This window comes from Balaenoptera ricei, chromosome 20 (assembly GCF_028023285.1).
Source record: "Balaenoptera ricei isolate mBalRic1 chromosome 20, mBalRic1.hap2, whole genome shotgun sequence".
Classification (NCBI taxonomy): domain Eukaryota; kingdom Metazoa; phylum Chordata; class Mammalia; order Artiodactyla; family Balaenopteridae; genus Balaenoptera; species Balaenoptera ricei.
This window is the reverse complement of record NC_082658.1, coordinates 61,380,144-61,399,669: the sequence shown is the minus strand read 5'-3', so window position 1 is coordinate 61,399,669 and position 19,526 is coordinate 61,380,144. Positions and strand designations below refer to the sequence as shown.

Below are 19,526 nucleotides of genomic sequence, written 5' to 3'. Positions count from 1 at the left end.
CACGTATCTGGAGAATCTAAGGGGTGATACCAGAGACTCAGGCACTGCTGGATCAAAGACTGTTTACCTCTATCTCTGTGCACATTTTATGTATAGTAAACTCAATCTAGGGACAGATTATCTGGTTTATGGACAAACACAGGTTCAAAAATAACAGGTTACACCGTGAAAAATGTAAAGAACAACAATGCAGGAAAAAACATCTAATTTTTTGAGGTCATTATTTGGAACTACAAGGTAATCCACAAAAGCCACATTTTATACATTACCACAGAGGAATACCCTTCTCCCTTGTCAATAAAACCTATAGTGAGGGACAGCCCAGGTGGGACTTCAAAAAGAAGAATTAGGTAAGGAAAGGGAGAAAGCAGGGACAAAGAACTTCCAACTAGAGTCCTGTTGTAATAATTTTTAAAAAGTGAGAACTCATTTAATAAAATAAAAAATTATGAGAGTTAAAATAGGTAATTGAACTAATTAATTGCCAACAAATTTGAATAACATTCTTATACTATCGTTTTTATGCTTTTGGGTGATGAAGCCAAAAGTAATTCAAAGTTTACCTTAAATCAGTTTTTTAGCATATTTGGCCTAGTTTTAACTGTACTTTTCACATGAAGTTCTTCCCTCCCTGGTCTCCCCAATACGCCTAAGTGAGGGGTGTGCTTGGCCTGAGGACTTCAAGCATCATTTGGTAGGAACGACCTTCCTTGGCTCTTTCACCTTCTCGCAGATACGTAGGTTGTGATCCCCCAGCTCATGTTTACAGAGGTTGTGAAGCCCAGATGAACAATTAGAAATGCGATCAGTTTCCTGAATGATGTGGAGATATTTTATAGTTGTTTTTTCTTTGCCTCTTAAAACATGCTTAAGTGAGAATTTAAAAGCAATTTATAGAAGTTTCTGACAACAAATATATAAACGACATCTTTATTGACAGTGGGCCAATAAGAACAATCAAATTTTGTTTACAGGTAACCAAAAACATTTGGAAAGCAGAACACTAAAACTTCCAAGATTCCTGTGGGAGCACAAATACACAGTCAGAACTGATTGAACTCCAAGCATAAAAGGAACAAATACTGAAATGCAAAGGGCCAGAGCTCTCAGTAAAACTAGCTTAGAGTAAGTCCTTTGACACTAATTAAACGACAATAATACTTGAGTCTCTGGAACCATGGTGTGGCTCCTGGTTAAGTGATAATTAGAAGGAAAAAAGGCAGATTCCACGAGGTCTCCAGGAGGCTGTGCAGGGAGCGCACCAGATGGAAGCAAGAGCAGAAGGAAGTGAAGCCCTTCTCTACGATACGCCAGGGAGCAGGATGGTCGGCTTTAGATCAGTAAGTAAAGGTGTGGAAGACTCACTCATTCTTAAGTCATTTCTGATTGATGCTTAGTCACTTGCTATAGACAGAATGTTTTGTGTCCCCCCCCCAAATTCCTGTGGAACCCCAATCCCCGAAGTGGTGGTATTTGGAGGCAGGACCTTTGGGAAGTGATGAGGTCATGAGGGTAGAGCCCCCATGAACGGGACTAGCGCCCTCATGAAAGAGGCCCCAGAGGGGTCCCCTGCCCTTCCACCATGGTAGGACACAGTGAAAAGATAGCCATCTGAGAACTGGGGAGGGGGCCTCACCAGACACTGAATCTGCCAGGGCCTTGATCCTGGACTTCCCAGTCTCTGGAACTGTAAGAAGGTTGTTTGTAAACAAGCCACTTAGTCAAAGATATTTTGTTACACGTAGCCTAAAGCAGACTCACCACTTCATTAAAATATATGTAACAGTGGATCCTCCAACAGCATGGCTTTGAACTGCTCAGGTCCACTTACGGGGATTTCTTCAATAAATACCGTTGGCCCTCCGTATTCAAGGGTTTTGCATCAGCAGATTCAACCAACAGTGGATCCAAATTTCCATCCATGGTTGGTTGAATCTGAAGATGCAAAAGCCACAGATACGGAGGGCCGACTGTACTACACCATTTTATATAAGGGACTTGAGCATCTGTGGATTTCACCGTATGTGAGGGCTCCTAGAAACTAATGACAGAGAGAGCGAGAGAGAGAAGTGGGGGAGGTCTCTCAATACAACTATGTGCCAGGTTTTTTACATTCATTGTCTTATCCTCACAACAGCCTTGAGAGAGGGTTGATCTGTCCCCATTTTACAGATAAGCAAACTGGGGCTCAGAAAGAGTAAGCAGCTTTCCAAAGTCACATAATTGCCAAGTGGAGGTGGCAGAATCCAAACCCATTGATCTTGGGTTAGCCAAATATTGGCCCCCAGATGAATTTCTTCTCACTCAAGCATTTGGCCTGTTGAGAAACAGCAAATATTTTCCGGGACATGTAATCTCTGCTGCAACTACTCAACTCTGCTGTTTTAGCACAAAAACAGCCAAACACATGTAAATGATGAGTGAGGCCCAGTTCCAATTAAACATTATTTACGGAACTAGGTAGTGGGTCCAGGCCATAGCTTATCAACTTCCACCTCAGACCGTTAATCTGAATATCGAGGTGATGAGGGCTGAGCTCTATTTTGTTTATTTTGTCCTGTGTCAGCCATTCTCCGACCCCCACCTTTCAGACCTTGGCCCCTCTCAATATATTCTTGTTTTTTAAAAACTCTTTTCAAAGCCTCTTTCTTCCCAGTCCTTCCCGTCCCACTTCCTATTGTTTTGATTTCCATCGTTGCTGGATTAGACATGACCTTGATCTCTTTTATCACTTCTTTAAACTCTATTCCTCTTCTTTTCCTCAGTAATAGAACTAAGGTCTACAGAGGAAGCTATAAGAATTATAAGAAGTAACGGGGATAATGTGGAGGGGGAAGAGTGCAGGCTGATTGCTGAATGTCCAAGGATAGGATTTAGGAGAGGAGAAAGAAGAAACCTGTAACTAATCTTTCCCTCTCTATCTTTTCTATAATTTTCTTCTCACACCATATAACAGAGCAACAATAAAAACTGACATTTGTATAGTGTTTTGCTAAATATTTATTTGAACTTTTGCTTTTGTGTTTCCAATCCCACCACACGGTTCTTTGGTCACCCATGTAACTTATGTCAATCAATCACTGTGGCTTCAAGCCTTTTCTACCTTCCTTGGGGCCCTGGGATATAGCAAAGACCAACCAACATACAGGACAACAAAAAAATGTGGGTAAACGTGAGGCCTGAGAAACGGCAACTTCTTCCCGGGGTGCGGGGTAGGGGGAGAAGCCGCTTGTCCTCCTGAAGTCACTGTCCTGTGACTCTCTTCCGTATGTGACACGAAGGTGTTTGTGCCTCAAAGCTGCTTCAGTTCTTCTTCTTGTCCGAGACCCTACATGTAACCACACATGGAACCCATCAACTTTTCACTCTGCACATCCCAGGGGCTTTCTCTCCAAGTGACAAAACATACTTTACAGAGAGCAGAATAAGGTAAAGAAATGAAATCTCCCTAATACTGTGATTACAGAAAACCAAGGATTCATTCAGTGCCAAGGATAAGAAAAGAGGGACTTGATCAAAAACTACAGTTAAGATTCTGACTCTTTCTCTACCTCAGGGTAACTTCCAAGGAAGTGTAAAGTGAAGATGTACCCAGCGGGGGGATAATAATCATCTAAATCTCAGCATAATCCATGTGAGCATAATTTAGACCTCTTATATTCATCAAACGAGACAGTAGCCTTTGGGGTTGGGAGGGAATCCAAAGCACATTTCAGCTCTTAACCTTTAAGTTTTTATAGTTAATGTAAAAGAAATGACATTCTCTGTATATCTGGGTCTCCACTTTGGATTCAAAGAGCAACAGCTCTGTGTCTTCCCGATGATAAGAATATGAACCCTCTGCCTCACCTACCAGATAAGAATGTCCTTACAAAGTGAGATGCTATAACAGGCTTTGATGTGACAAAGAGGGGGGAACTGGATTTCACATTGATTGCATTACTACCCACTCCCAAGGATTTCTGAATTTCCACAAAAGGGTATTGGGGGGGAAGGGGGTGGGTTAGGGATCAACCTTTGAGATTCCTGGCTGGAAGCATTCAGAATGATCAAATCAATGGATATAAAGAACATTCTGTTTATGCCTCAAAGCTATGTATTATGCAAGTAGAGTTAGATACACACAGAACTGGTCCTCAGGCAGCAGTTTATGGGTCTTCCACACAAACTGCTCAGGTATTTAACACAGCGATAAAACCAACTCACATTTCTTCACATTCAGTCATTTTTCAGGGCTGCTCTTCCGTGTGAATCCTTTGATGTCTGATGAGGGATGAACTGCACTTAAAGCTTTTTCCACATTCGTTACACCTATAGGGTTTCTCCCCAGTATGAGTTCTCTGGTGTTGAATAAGGGCTGATGAATGAATGAAGGCTTTTCCGCATTCGTTACATTTGTATGGTTTCTTCCCAATATGAATTCTTTGATGTTTAGCAAAATTTGAGCTCCGGCTGAAGGTTTTCCCACATTCGTTACACTCATAGGGTTTCTCTCCGGTGTGAATTCTCTGATGCTGAACAAGATGTGTGCTCTGACTGAAGGTTTTTCCACATTCACTACATTCGTAGGGTTTTTCTCCGGTATGAACCCTCTGATGTTTGGTAAGGGATGAGCAGTGGCTAAAGGCTTTCCCACATTCCTGACATTTATAGGGTTTCTCTCCAGTGTGAGTTCTTTGATGTTTAATGAGTGCTGAAGAATGAATGAAGGCTTTATCACACTCGTTGCATTCATAAGGCTTCACCCCTGTGTGGATCAGCTGGTGCTGCACAAGGTGTGTACTTCGATTAAAGCCTTTCCCACACTCACTGCACTCATATGGTCTCTCTCCAATGTGAATCCTCTGATGTATTGCAAGGGATGCGCTTTCTGTGAAGGCCTTCTTGCATTCGCTGCACTCGAAGAGAATTCTAGTGTGAGTTCTCTGATGTTTAGTTAAATTCGCCCTGTGGCTGAAAGACTTCCCACACTCGGTGCAGCTGTAGGGTTTTTCCCCGGTATGGACTCTCTGGTGTCGAATGAGCACTGAATGGTAAGTGAAGAGCTCACCACAGTCATTACATTTATGAGGTTTCTTCTCTTTGTAGGTCCTCTGCTTTTTCATTAAGGTTGATTTCTGTTTCAATCTTTTTTCAAGGGTATGGAAGGCACAGGATCCTTTGGGAACTCTGTCTTGAGTGAGAAGTACTGACTTCTGACTCAAGTTTTTCCAGTAAACATCATGCTCATGAGCTCTCTCTTCCGGGAGTGAATTCATGTGGGTGAACATTTCTCTCAAGCGTCTCTCCTGATTTCCTTGCTGATTCTCTAACCGGTTTTCACATGCGAGAGTTGTTTCCAAGTTGGAGTCATAGACACCATTCCTTGTCAGCCTGTCTATGACTGCAACCTGGCATGATTCTTCTTTGGAAAAATCTTGCACTGAAGTTGAATCTTTGCTCCCGGGTCTAGTCTCTGAGTCTGAAACAAATTGGAAATGCAAATTTCCTTTGTTTTCTGAATTCAACAAAAAGGCAGGTCTGTAACGGGTAAGAGTTAATGAAGGTGAAGAGCATGGCTTCAAAGAACAAGTGGATTTGACTCTTAGAAGATGACTTGCAAAGAGAAGCAAATGGAGGGAAACAAATGCACAGTAGATGCAGAGAAAATCAGCAGACCCTACCCAGGAATCAGAATGGGGGAAAGATGACCAAAAGACAGGAGAAGGAGGGATGCAGATGAAGCACCATTTCACCACATGAGCAGGAAATGAGCATCCCAGATCAGGATAGGGGAGGAACAACCTCTATAGAATATCAAGCACTGTCATAAACTTCCAGGCAGTTACCACCTTAGTGCAGGGCACAGTGATGACTTCTAAGTTTCCAGTTACCCAACCCTACTCACATCCTAATATGCATTCCATTTCCAGTTTAAAATCTTCCCTAAGAATTCTTTTATAATATGTCCCTGTTGAAAAATCAATGATCTCCCAAAGATATAATGGCAGATACATTAAATTATATCCGAACAAGGCTAATCATTACAACACTAATTGAGGTAGCAAAAGACTGGTAACATCTCAAATATTAAAATACAGTAATATTTCAATACTATAAAGAACTGATTAAACTATGGTGTACACATACAATGAAGTATGTGCAACTTAAAATAATAAAATTATTAAAATATTAAACATTATATTATTAAAATAATGAGAATGATCTTCTATTGCTATGAAGTGATCTTCAGGATACATTAAACTTAAAAAACCCAGCAAGCTGTGAAGGAGTGTGTATGGTCTGCTACTTTTTGTGTAGGGGAAAAAAGGGGAGATACAAATATATAGACATATTTGGTTATATTTTCCAAAACTAAGGACAGATAAATGAAATACTAATAAAAATGACTGCCTACAGAGAGAACACCAGAATAGAGAGGGCAAGGATGGAAGCCAACCTCTCTGAATATATCTACTATAAATCTATTAGAATTTTTATATTCAATATGAAACTACTCTATAAAGCTAAAATAAAGAGTTTGGTTCAAAAGAATATGTAAATAGACCAATGAAACAAAACAGCAATTTCAGAAGTAAAGTCAAGTAAATATAGGAATTAAGGACAATACAAAGGTGGTTACTTCAGTCAGTAAACTAAAGATAATTTGTTTTTACAACAAATGGTCCTGTGAGTGATTAAACATTCAAAAGACAGTTAAGTTAGATCTGCCCCTCATTCCACACAGCCAAGTGAATTCTGTTCCTTCATCTATGTACTCTTCTATCCATTTATTCAACAATTACCTATTGGATGTCTACCATATGCTAGGCTCTGGGGAAAAACACGCAGTCCCTATGTATATGAAGGGAGAGAAAATTTAGTCTAACATCTACAAATACATATAAAAATGCACCTGTAGTAAGTACTAAGAAATAAAAGGCGAATGATGCTGTGAAAGATGATAAGGGGAACCCAGGGGGATGAGGGGAGGCCTCCCTGAGGAGGTAAATGGCTGAGCTGAAATTGAAGTGGGTTTGGGGCTCAGGTGAGTGTTCCAGGTAACAGGTACAGCAGCACGGGGGTGAGTGTTCCACATAACAGGTAGAGAAGCACGGGTGTGAGTGTTCCAGGTAGAGGGAATGACATGTACAGAAGCCCCAAGGTGAGAGGGGACATTCAGGAAGAGCACAGTGGTTGAGAGCAATGGACTCTGAAATCAGAATGCATGAATTTAATCCCAGCTCTGCCACTTACTAGCTGTGTGACCTGGGGCATGTTGTTTTACGCTTCTACTTCAGTTTCCTTATCTGTAAGCTGGGGCAATAACGGTACCTACCTCATGAGGAATACAAACAACACCTACCTTAAGGAGCGTTTAATGAAAATATTTATAAAACACTTAAAACTCTGACACAGCATCGGTGCTATATAAGTGTTTGTTAAATCAGTAAAACATAAATTGATATAAGGATAGTGTAGGTAGGTAGAGGCTGTGACCTCAAAGGGTGGTCTGAGGATCCCTGGGAGTCTGTAGGTTCAAAACTATTTTCAGAATAATGCTTAGATCTTATTTGCCTTTTTCATTGTCTTGACATTTGCACTGATGTTGCAAAAGTGATGGTGGTAAAACTGCCCACAACTTATGCACAAATCAGGACAAGACACCAAATGTACTAGTAGTTGTATTTTTCCCCACCATGTACTCTCAGTTAAAAAAAAAAAAAAAAAAAAAAAGCCAGTTTCACTTAAAAATTTCTGAGGAAACAACAGGAATTATTACTAACTTAATAAATTAATTTTATTTATTAAACCTTGACTACACGCCTTCTTAATATTCTGGATGATGAAATAGGAAATATTCAATTCATAATGCAAGTCTGCTCATATCGAAGTATGATGCTTGCCTTGAGGAAAACCACTCATGAGACTGTTTGAGAGATGAACTGGCCATTTTTTTGTTTGTTTGTTTGTTTTTTGTTTTTTTTTGCCATTTTTTTTTTTCATGGACCATCACTTTTACTTGAAAGAATGACTGACAAACTATGTTATCCATGTTGGGTATTTGGCAGATATTTCCTCAAAACTGAAAAAAAAAAAAAAATGATCCTGTCACTTCAAGGAAAACAACTGACAGTATTTGATAAAATATGAGCTTTTGGGCAGAAATTAGAATTTTGGAAAACTTTTATCTACCACTGAGAGCTTGATAGCTTTCTAATACTTAAAGGCTTTTCTGGTAAGGTCAGTGGTGATACTGAAAATTGTGGTTTTTAAAATATCGCATAATGTATTGTGTCAGTATTTGGAAGATATGCATAACTCAGTGAACCAATATTTTCCAAAAGATCAATAGATTTTAAGAGTAGGAAAAATTCATGGATACGGTTTCAGATGCACCTTGCACCTAACCTTTAAGAAACTACCACTTGCACAACTTTGGTGTAATATCAGAATAGCCAAAATTATCTGGAAAGTATAGTAATTATTTTTTTGTTTGTGTTTTTTTTCTTTATTTTTTTTATTAGTAAGGTTGTTTCTTGATGTGGATGCTAGCTACATGAATGTGTTCAATTTGGGAAAATTCATAAAACTGTACAGTTATGATATTTTAATCTATTTTACATTACAAAAAAAGGAAAAGAAAAAAGGCAAATGAAGCAAATGTGAGCATATGTTTGATCTCAGTGTTATTTTATTTCCTTGACTTTGTATGTATTCAAAATGCAATATAATTTAAAATAAATAAAAGCATGTTGGCACTTCTATATTCTTTCTTAAGCACTGAAGAGCGCCACTTCTTTACTGTCTTGTGGGGTTATTCTTTCCGAAGATTCCCGTCTATCTGACTCACCTGAACAGCTGCTTTTGGGGGCTTTTCTCTCAAGCATCAATGGTTCTTTTCCATTCTCCAAATTGTGGTTCTCAGGTTTGGAAACTGGAAGCCCTGCTCATTAAAAAAGAAAAAAAAAAAGAAAGAAAGAAAAAAAAGGGACTTAACTCTTTGTGATGGGCACAAAGCTCTATCCCAGAGCACGGTCCCAACCCCTGGATCCACAAAAGACAGGACATCATAGGAAGTTCTGGAATAAGGGAGCGGAGGGCCTCTAAATGAACCTTAAAACAGGTGCAGCAAGAGCCTGGGCCTCATAAGGAGTTACATGCATTTGAAAAGACAAATATTTAGCCTGTAAAAAAATAGAAGAGAATTTCTCTTGTTTACTGTGGGAGTTCTAGGGAGATACTGCAGACCAGTCCTCAGCTCAGAGAAGGAGTTGGGTGAAGTGGGACCCCAGTGGCAGCACCACAAGCCTGTGACTCTGTGACTAGCTGTCTTCTGATGTTTTTCCTTTCTCCTTTCTTCAGTTACTAGAACCTGCTTTCTTAGGGAATTTATTATACGAGGTTTGGGAGGAGCTAACATAGTTCCTTCCACCAATGATACGAACACATATGTGTACATGCATGTGTGTACATGTGTACACATGCACATACCTCCCCCCCCAGAGGTGGGCACAGTATCCAAACTGGTCAGAGCATACTCTATCTCCCTGGCTCGAGTTACTGCTTCACTGATGGACATGTGACCCTATTTGCTGAAACTCCCAGGATAGAAGCCTTCTTTTTTTCCTTAGCTCTCTAACTGGAAGAATAATGTAACCCTAGAGCGGCCAATGGCCATCTGTGACACACAAGAGATCAGGGAAAGCTATACCACGTAATTAAAAAATAAGTAAATAAAAGAAATTCCTGACAATATATCTGATTCCCTTTTAAGCTAGTGTGAATTCGGTTTCTGTCACTTGAATCCAAAGACTCCTGATACAAAACAAGCCTAGACATTTCACCAAGAACCCAGAGCAGAAACAGATTTTCTCTGGGCCCAAAGGGATCAATACTTTACGATTACTGGCTTTGTTATGCTACTTCATTGTCAATAAGGTAATGATGTCCCCGTAAGCAGGGACCAGAGTCACGGTGGGAGCCCATCCTTACAGAGCGAGACCAGGTTCCTGTAGTTCTCCAGCATCACGTCCCTCTGTGCAGGATCCAGCCTCCCCCACTCCTCTGGGGTAAAGTCCATGGCCACATCCTTGAACGTCACTGATGCCTAAGACACAAAACATACTTTTGTTCACCATCTGTCACTCCACAGCCTCCCTTTCACCCCCCAGTTTCTGTTGGCCCTGGAGTAGATGCGTAGCTGTATTCAACGGGGGAAAATCACTGTGAAAAATGACAAGCATTCTCATGTGTCCTGGACATTCCATGGAAAGTCACTGGGTATCAATTACGTGCCAGGCACACTGTCCAAGATTCAACATGAGAACCAAACGAAACAAGACCACGGTTTCTCCACTGACAGACTAATTTTTCTGGGGAACAAAGAGTTAAAACATGAACCAATGAATCAACAATGTAGTTTGGCAAAGTAAACAAAATATAGGCAGAGAAAAAAAGGCATGTGTCTGTATAATTCTCCTGTGAGTCCTCGCCATGGAATGAACAGACTGGCACCAAATCCAGTGAAGCACGGAATCAATTCAAGGCAAGATGCATTAAATTGGAAAATGACAGCAACAAATTAATTAAGGGTACAGATATCACGTATAAATGTTTATGGGTAAACACCATAGGATTATTTATACAAGACATAAAATACAAAAACTATATGGAGATAGACACATACCAGTACTGAACATGTCTCTTTAAGTAAAGATATAGAGAATGGGAATAATATTCCAGGTTATTGAAATAAATATATACCAAATGCTATAACTGGATAGAAAACACCTTCTATTTAAATATTCATGAAGCACTTGCAAAAGTAACAAAGTAAATGTTAATAAATTCCAAAACAGAGATGAAAGAGCAATAACTGATAACTGAAAAAACATATCAAAATTTCAAAATAATGAAATAAAACGCAAAAATCAATGCCATAAGGCTAAAACTGTACTCAGAGGAAACACTTCAATTTCGTTAAAAGAAAATTAATGTAATTAAATGAACAAAGCATACAAATCAAATTAGAGACAGAACCCAACAACAAATTAGGGAAAACAGAAGGAATTACAGGATAAAAGTAGAAATTAAGGGGAAGAAAAACAAGAAAAATAAGACAGCTGGGAAATCTGAATAAGAGCAGTAGGTTATAGTACTATACCAACGTTAACTTCCTGATTTTGGAAAAAGAATAATAAAAGCAAGGTGAAATGCTAAATTTTGGAAAATCTGAAAGGAGAGCATATGAGAAATCTTTCTACCACTTGCTAAATTTCTATAAGTCTCAAATTATTTCAAAATAAAGTTCCCCAAAATGGAAATAATCTGAGACTTAAAAAATGTAAGAATCATCCTTGGAAAATAAAACGTAAAAATCATTAAGCAGCTACTAAATAGACAAGATACTGTGAGAAAAAATGACTTTGATCCTACAATCTGCATATCTATAGCTAAACTGACAGTGGAAATTAACTTCCAAACCATAAAAGAAAAAAAAAATCAGAATAACAAAAATGCAAACTACAGCACAAAAGGGAGAAAAAAATACAAAAGAAGAAACAAAGCATAGTAAACACAATTATAAAAATCACATAGCAAGAAAAATGTGAAACATACAAGTAATCATCATAATATGAATAAATTAATTTCTCTTATAAAAAGGTTTCTTAAAATAGCCACATCCTCTTTACAGAAAAGAGATCCAGACAAAACCCCCAAAGTTGGGGATGGAGGGGGGGATGGAAGGAAATATAGTATACCACATATCTGAATACAGTACTTCAAGCTCAACAAAAACATGGAAAAATATACACAAAACCGTTATCCTCAGTAGGGAGAGGTGGTGGACTGAACTTGGGGAGGTAAGGACAGGTAATATACTTTAATATTTATATACGTCTGTACCGTTCACCTGGTTACCATGAGCAAAAATTAAAACTCTAATTATTTAAAAAGTCTAATAAGTAAAAGATAAACAGCCCAGGCAAATACTAATAAGAAAGACAATTGCAGTATTAGCATCAAACAAAATCCAATGCAATGCAAAAAGGACAGTTTTAAACATTTCCATAAAAGGTTTAATCCATTCTGAAGCTATAAAAGCAGTCTTGAATCTAATATTAATGTGTTGAAATGTATAAAGCATTCACCCTTTTTCTGGTACCTGTACTCTGACTTTCCTCTGGCTGCTATGCCTGTGGCCACTTTTAGGCCATGCGGTTCAGGTAGTACAGCTCCATCTCTGACCCATGGGTGGGATGTGTGTTTGTATGTGTATGTACAGGTATATTTTCTAGTCTGATCATCACACTCAGATTTGCCAATAATGGTCCAACAATGGGCCTAATACCCATTATAGAGTTAAGCTCAGTCCTTCTTCTGCAACGACCAGAAGGGAAGATGCCCCTTTTCTCTGATCTTCAACATGGGAAGATGTAGGCCTAAATTCGTTAGGGGCTACCCTGCACGAGAAGAAAAGCCTGCTTGAGTGCAAAACACACAGAAAGAAAAGAAAAGGTCACTGAAATGGAGAAAATAGATTCTAATGTCACTGCCTGAACTCAATTTTAGCCAGACCTGGATTTTTCACTTATAATAGTCAATAAATACCTCTTTTTGCTTAAGCCAGTTTGAATCGAGTTTTCATCAGGTGCAACTTAAAGCTTCTTGACTAATGAAGTCTTCAATATTCACATAAGGTATTCGAGAAACCAATGGAGGCAAGCAAGTATGCAAGGATCCTGAGAAATCACGTTGACAAACAGCAGCAATGTGCAATGTCCACTTTCACACTTTGGATTAAAGTAGCAAAAAGAGAGGCTAGTGGAGGAATCTTTGCATTGTGGTATGACACACACCATGGAGAACTCTCTTCTCCCACTCAACTTCGTTTAAGAAAAATGTTCAGACATACAAAAAGTTGAAAGACTAACACACTAATCACCCATATACAACTACCACTTAAATTCAGCAATTCTTAATATTTGCCCTTGGGGAAGTGAGAGTTTGGAAACTGAGTTGTAACTTGGTAACAGTTCACCTCTAAAATACAACCGCATTCATCATCTTGTTGGGCTGGATTCTAACTCTTTAAATTAAATCTTCTATAGGCTTCCCTTTCCAGCATTCCTTTGAACTATTTGAGTACTCACTATGTTCATAATTCACTCCAGCACTTCAGGTGTTTTCTTAAATTCGTACTTAACAGTCATGTGTATGTTGTTTCCCCTAGTGAAACATACATTTTAAGAGGTATGCACCACATTGTCTTTTAAAATCGTTTCCCAAATAACAAGCATAGAAATTAGCTAATGGGCTAAAGAAGGGCAATGCTCCTTCCACGTCTGCTGAGTGATAATAAATACTAGACGGACAACATACAACGAAGAAGCAGAAAACATTTTCCACTGAGCCCTTTAGTCACTCAAGTTGTCTCTTAGAATTAGAACTCAGCTCTAATGGACACAGAAACTCCACATCAAAAAGAAGGGAGTGCGTCTGCACTCCGAGAAATAAGGTGGAATTTCAATAACCAGCAGAGACTCACTCACCTGCGATCTGGCTGTGAGGCGCAAAGCTGCCACTTCTCCCTCTTCTGTCCTCTTTTCTTGGGAAAAGGGAGAATCCTGGGAAGACGGAGCTAAGGGCAAGAAAGCAGTCATGATAGGGCCTAGATCTACCTTGTGACTCAGATTTATGAGCTTAAAATTCTCGGGACTTCCCTGGTGGCCCAGTGGATAAGACTCCGTGCTCCCAATGCAGGGGGCCCCAGTTTGATCCCTGGTCAGGGAACTAGACCCCACATGCATGCCGCAACTAAGAGTTCGCATGCCACAACTAAGGAGCCCTGGAGCCGCAACTAAGGAGGCCACCTGCCGCAACTAAGACCCGGCGCAACCAAATAAATAAATAAATATTAAAAAAAAAAAATTCCCACCACCGTACTCCTGGTGTTCCCTACAAACACTGCGACTGAAGGCAGCCTGAAACAACGACATCCTGGAAGACGGCACTCTCTGATCCGGAAATTAAAATAAGTTTTTCTCTGAGCTTAATCTACATTAAATTAATACGGGAAAAAGAGGCTCAACGGTTCTGAAAAATCACCCTGCAAGCTTAGTCTAAATGTAGCTTGCTGGATCCCATCTCTAAATAATTATCACTAGCTGAGACTGGGGTACAATCTAGAAATCCAACAAGCAGAGGTAGGGGCAGGGTGTGGATTCTGATATAAGAGGTCACAGACCAAACTTCTAGGAGAACTGGAAGCCAGTCACTGACTCCTCTGCCTGGTGCCTCCTCTATTAAGCAAAAGTATCTGCTCTACTGAAACCAAAGGGTTTTTGTCCAAAGTGGAGGAACAGGAGTGGAAAATACTTTTGCCAACCAAAAAGCTAAACTGTCAGACCCACTGATGAGGCTAGGATGGTATAATCACCCGGGAGGAAGAAGGTGTGAGACAAACTACGAGGCTATGCTCAAGCCTCAGAAGATGACATTTCGCTCACATTTTGGCGGTGTCTTTGGAGGGTCCGCTGTGTACCCAGCTGGGATCCCACAGCACGCCCTCCACTCTCACCCAAAGAGCCCTTCCATCCCCAGACAAAGGAGCCGGACAGCAGTGACTCCCGCTCAGGAGGAAGAATTCGGCCCGGCCCCCAGCACAAGTTCAACACCGGCCCCCCTCACCGCTCTTCCCAGGCATTTCGGCCATATCTGTCTCCATGGTCACCACCTCCTCCCGGCCGCGAAGGTTCAGCTCTCCCCCCAGCGCAGCCCTCGCCGCGCGGAGGAGCGGGAAGCCCCGAGGCCTCGTGGTCCTCCTTCCCGCCTCCCCTCGGGGGGCTCCTCCGAAAGGCTTCGCTCCGTCCCGAGCCGGCTTGGCCCTCGAGGCTGGCACCTGGAAAGCCGGGACAGCATCCCTGAGGCTGGGCGCTCGCGCCTGGCGCTGCCGCTCGGAGCTGCGCGGCGGCCGCGCGGCCGGAGGAGAGGCGCCCGGGCCGCAGCCAAGGGGCCGCCGCGCAGACCAATCCCCCGCCCACCCCGCGCCCCGGGGCTTCGGGGATGGGGCTCGTGCCTGCCCTCGACGCCCCTTTCTCCAGCGCGCACTCCACCCGGCTCGGCGCAGACTAATGGCCCGGGGGCACCGCCGAGGCCGAGCAAGGAGAGCCGCACCTGAGCAACAACTCACCTTCTACGCCGGGCCTCACAAAGGCTACGAACTTCTCTGGCCAGCGGGGCCGCGCATGCGCAACAGCACAAGGCAAGGCTGGCGGGCCTCGTCCGGCCCCGGAACTACGATTCCCAGAAGCCCGCGGGAGTGGCCGGACTCCGCTCCTCAGCAGGTGGGAGCTCGCGTAGCGCGGTTTGGGGAATCCAAGGAGCCGTGGTCTCCCTCCCTCTCGCGAGAGTAGCGGTCGCTTAGCTCGTGCGGGATCCTGCGGACACGCGAGAGCGTGAACCGCAGAGCTGCGTTGTTGCCAGTCCGGCGCTGTGTCTGCACGTGGACCTGCTGACGCTGCCCACGCAAATCACTCCAGTGTAAGGTATCTTAGAGTATATGGCTTTCCCCATATTCTTGTCCTCCCAAGACTCATCCTTTACCGTCAAACAATGTGGAAGGTGTACTTTGCAAACCGATGTGCATGCGTCCGTAGGCTACTTGTTATACAGAAAATTCACACGTGTGAGATAGGGGAGTTGAAAAGATTTAACCAGTTTCAACAAATTTGAGCAACAGGTTATTTGCAAGCATAAAAATTAGATTTATCAAAGGAGGTGTTCTCTCTAGGGAGCACGTTTCGTCTCTAATTCTGTTACTGGACACACCCAAACTCAAAATGTCTAAATGCCCCTCTTCTTCTTTAAAGGAGGTTTTTTTTTGTTTGTTTTCAAAATTTATTTATTTATTTTTATTTTTGGCTGTGTTGGGTCTTCGTTTCTGTGTTAGGGCTTTCTCTAGTTGCGGCAAGCGGGGGCCACTCTTAATCGCGGTGCGCGGGCCTCTCACTATCGCGGCCTCTCTTGTTGCAGAGCACAGGCTCCAGACGCGCAGGCTCAGTAGTTGTGGCTCACGGGCCTAGTTGCTCCGCGGCATGTGGGATCTTCCCAGACCAGGGCTCGAACCCGTGTCCCCTGCATTAGCAGGCAGATTCTCAACCACTGCGCCACCAGGGAAGCCCGCCCCTCTTCTTCTTAGTGAGTAATATTACTGCTCACAAACCCATTTGCAAAAACCAGAAGCAGAATATCCTCAACTATCGCTGTCTGTTCATCACGAAGTCCTATTTATTGTATTCTCCAGTTTGTCCATCTTTCTCTTTTCCCACCAGTATTACCCTAGCTCTAGCCACCGACATTTCACTAGGATTAGAGTACCAGTCTCTTAGCTGATTTCCCCAAGTCAAGTTTGCCTTCCCACCAATCTATTTCCCACACGTTCTGGCTCATGATCGTTCTGAAGCAAGAATAAGATGTTACTTAACCCTTCAGTGGCTTTCAAAAACTTTGGGAAAGATGATTTTTAGTTCCTACAAGAAGGCACCCCCTTATCCAGTTCCCATTTTCCAATGTGGTTCTCATTATCTGAGCCTCCTGGTATTCACACCTGTGTGTAATCCACCCCCCACTGAGTGTGGATAGGACTTGTGACTTACTTTTAACCCATAAAACATAACAAAGGTGACATGATTCTAATGCTTGTTTTGCTAGGGTAATCCTCTTTGCTGGCATGGGTGAAGCAAGTGTAATGTTGGGGAAATCCACATGACAGGGAACTGTCAACCAGTAGGGACCTAACCCCTGCCAACAACCCCCAGGTACTTGGAAGTGGATCATCCCTAGTAGAGTCTTCATATGAGAACCCAGTCCTGGCCGAAACCTTGACAGCTGGCTGCAGAGGACCCAGCTAAGCTGTGCCCGGACCTTCAGCCACAGATACCGTGAGATAATAAGTGTGTGCTGTTTTGAGCCACTAAGTCTGTAGTAATATTGTTATACAGAAAAAGGTAGCTAACACAGCATCCTGATGTAAGTGGCTAGCTCCTTGTCCAAAACCCAACCTGGATGCCTTTGGAAGGAGGGAGGTTGTTGGATTGAGAAACTATTGAAAAACTGATTGGAGACCTTCTGGGAGACAGATGGCTACAGTTGGTCCTACGGGGTGTGTGTGTGTGTGTGTGTGTGTGTGTGTGTGTGCGTGTGTCTATGTGGGGAGGGAATGGTAGCAGCAATGGATAGCTCCAGATGCCCCAAGGGGACTGCAGGGAGATGCTTTCTGTTGTTTTGTGTGCTCTTTTCTGTTCACTCCCACATTGCCCCGGGAAAATCTTTGCCCACTCTTTCACCATCACACAGGGTAACCTTAGAGCTGGTCTGGGAGAGGCATGGATTGTAATACAAGATACAAGCAGCTCCACCTCAAAGGTTTTTATTCACCTTTCTCCCACCCTGATACACACAAACACCCACACACACATATACGTGCACGAACACACACACAGTGAGCCAGGTGATTATTGCAAAAAAGAGGTGGGATGATGAGGTTCCTTGTGGGGTAAGATCACCTGGTAGGAAAAGGGAGGTAAATGGGGAGTGATCTTGCCCCAATTTTAACATCATAGATTCTCTGCTTTGAAAATAACTCAAATTTCCCTAAGCCCCCTTTTCCCTCCCCACATACACATACATACATATAATTCAGCCACAGCTTGTTCCCTTCCTGGTGAGTTGAAGGAGGTATAGGAAATACCCCAGGGTTTTGGTTCCCTTTGTCCCTACATTACCAGCTTATATCCTGGGATTGGGGAATGTGGACTCACAGTGAAAAAATAAGATCTGAAGCATTCTATTGCTATAAAAGAAAAACAATAATTTGAATGATCTATAACAGATAAGGCAGAATTAGTGGGCCATTTAGAATGTATTTTTAAAAAGCTATCCTAAAAGAGTTAAAGGAGGACATAAGAAATATTAAGCAAGAACTTGTCATAGTATTCAGTTTTTTATTGAATAGCAGAATGTGTAAAACTGAAGAGTGAATTTGAAAGCTGGGCTCTCGGATCAAGGAACTCTCCTGTGCCATAAGATAACAGGAAGGGATAGAAACTTGAAAAATGTGAAAGGAATATTAAGCAATATAGAAACTGACTAGATATTCATATAATGAGAGTCCTAGAAGGGAATAAAGAATAAACAGAGCGAACATGTTTTAAGAAATAACAACCACAAATTATGGAGAAATAAAGGTTAAAGAACTTGGATGGAAAGTGCTCGTTGAAAGACAAACAGGAAAAATATGAAAAGACATTACACGTTATAATAAAATCTAACAACATAAATGTTGGTTCACAACTTCAGGAGTTTCTGGGTGAAATTCGAAACTGGCCCCTGTATATGGGGGGCAAGGAGAGACCAAAGAAAGATGCAGACCACAATCCAGGTTGGTAGGTGGCAGGATTAATAAGGGAACTCAGATACGAGCCTTGTCTTGGGCCGGCCACGAGACGAGTTGATCTCTGCACCCAACCACCAGGGTCTTAAAAGTTTACACAGAGGCCTTAACTGGGTTCAATCACGTATTCAGTCCAGATGTTCTCAACAACACACTGCTCTCTCAAGGCTGCATCCCTGAAACAACTCCTACTGTGGGAACAGTGGGCAGAATGTACATTCCAAGGACAGGGAGGGCGTGAGGAGCCTCCAGTTGCCTGAGTCTAGTTCTTGGGTTAAAACCAAAGTGTCAAAAACAGTGCCTGGCATTTTGTGGCCCCTCAATGAGTAACAATTGACTAAATAAATCTGACTTTTCAGTAGCACTGAAACAACAAGAAACAAGAAAATGTAATGATATCTTCAAATTGTAAAAGATAAAACTTTGAATCTAGAATTTGATATTTTACTTAAGAATCATGTAAATGAGGTAAAATAAAGATACTCTTATGCATGTAAGACCTTGGAAATATTCTTGGAGGAAGTATTTCAGCAAGAAGAGAAAAAATGAGGGAGATGCTTCAAGATACAAAGAAAGTAAGGATAAGAATAATTTAGTAAAGAGTTTGTTATCGTCTTAATAATCAAGGAGCAGAGATAGTGAGACAGGGTGACACCAACTACATGTGCATAACAGTGCGATACTAAAATTTTAATGACACCAGTGGGGAGGAGGGTGGGAAGTAGAAATGAGAAAGAGTAACTAAGTTACTTGTCTTGATTAGAGAGGGGATGTACATATTCACAAGCTTAATAAATGGATAGGGTGAGAGGAAACATAGGTGTGGGTTTTACAACTTAGGTACAAGTACCATGAGAATAAAAGTAGAACGTATAACACTCAAACCAGAAGAAAACAACTGATTGTTCAATAGAAAACTGGACAAGAGGAAAGCAAAAAACAAAGTGTGGTAAAGGGAAAACACAGAATAAGACCCGTTATATCATTTATCACAATATATGCAAATGGGTCAAACCTACTGATCAAAAGGCAGAGAACTTCAGTTTAAATTAAAAAGAAACAAACAAATGGAAAAAAACCCCACAAAAGA

General features: G+C 41.7%; 1 protein-coding gene across 3 annotated transcripts; it reads right to left on the bottom strand.

Annotated features, from left to right (window-relative positions):
• Positions 1 to 916: 916 nt before the first annotated feature.
• Positions 917 to 15,250, bottom strand: ZNF286A (zinc finger protein 286A). Of its 3 annotated transcripts, XM_059907672.1 has the most exons (7): positions 15,176 to 15,250; positions 14,674 to 14,884; positions 13,536 to 13,624; positions 9,976 to 10,090; positions 8,834 to 8,926; positions 4,207 to 5,461; positions 917 to 3,328 (listed from the first exon to the last, which is right to left on the bottom strand). In XM_059907672.1, exons 2-6 carry the CDS (start codon positions 14,708 to 14,710, stop codon positions 4,230 to 4,232), a joined length of 1,566 nt encoding a protein of 521 aa, XP_059763655.1. In that variant the 5' UTR covers positions 14,711 to 14,884; positions 15,176 to 15,250; the 3' UTR covers positions 917 to 3,328; positions 4,207 to 4,229. The 3 variants fall into 3 exon arrangements, with proteins under 3 accessions (XP_059763655.1, XP_059763654.1, XP_059763656.1); XM_059907671.1 differs by having other exon boundaries at positions 917 to 5,461; XM_059907673.1 differs by lacking the exons at positions 14,674 to 14,884; positions 15,176 to 15,250 and adding an exon at positions 12,595 to 12,776 and having other exon boundaries at positions 917 to 5,461; positions 13,536 to 13,614.
• Positions 15,251 to 19,526: the final 4,276 nt, after the last annotated feature.

What these genes read in the sequence shown, in the direction of transcription:
- ZNF286A (XM_059907671.1), bottom strand. Translation starts at nt 14,710, where the DNA reads ATGGAGACAGATATGGCCGAAATGCCTGGGAAGAGCG. An exon ending in GCCTCACAGCCAGATCGCAG is followed by an intron (nt 10,091 to 13,535) that starts GTGAGTGAGTCT and finishes TTTGTGTCTTAG; the next exon opens with GCATCAGTGACGTTCAAGGA. An exon ending in CAGGAACCTGGTCTCGCTCT is followed by an intron (nt 8,927 to 9,975) that starts GTAAGGATGGGC and finishes TTTAATGAGCAG; the next exon opens with GGCTTCCAGTTTCCAAACCT.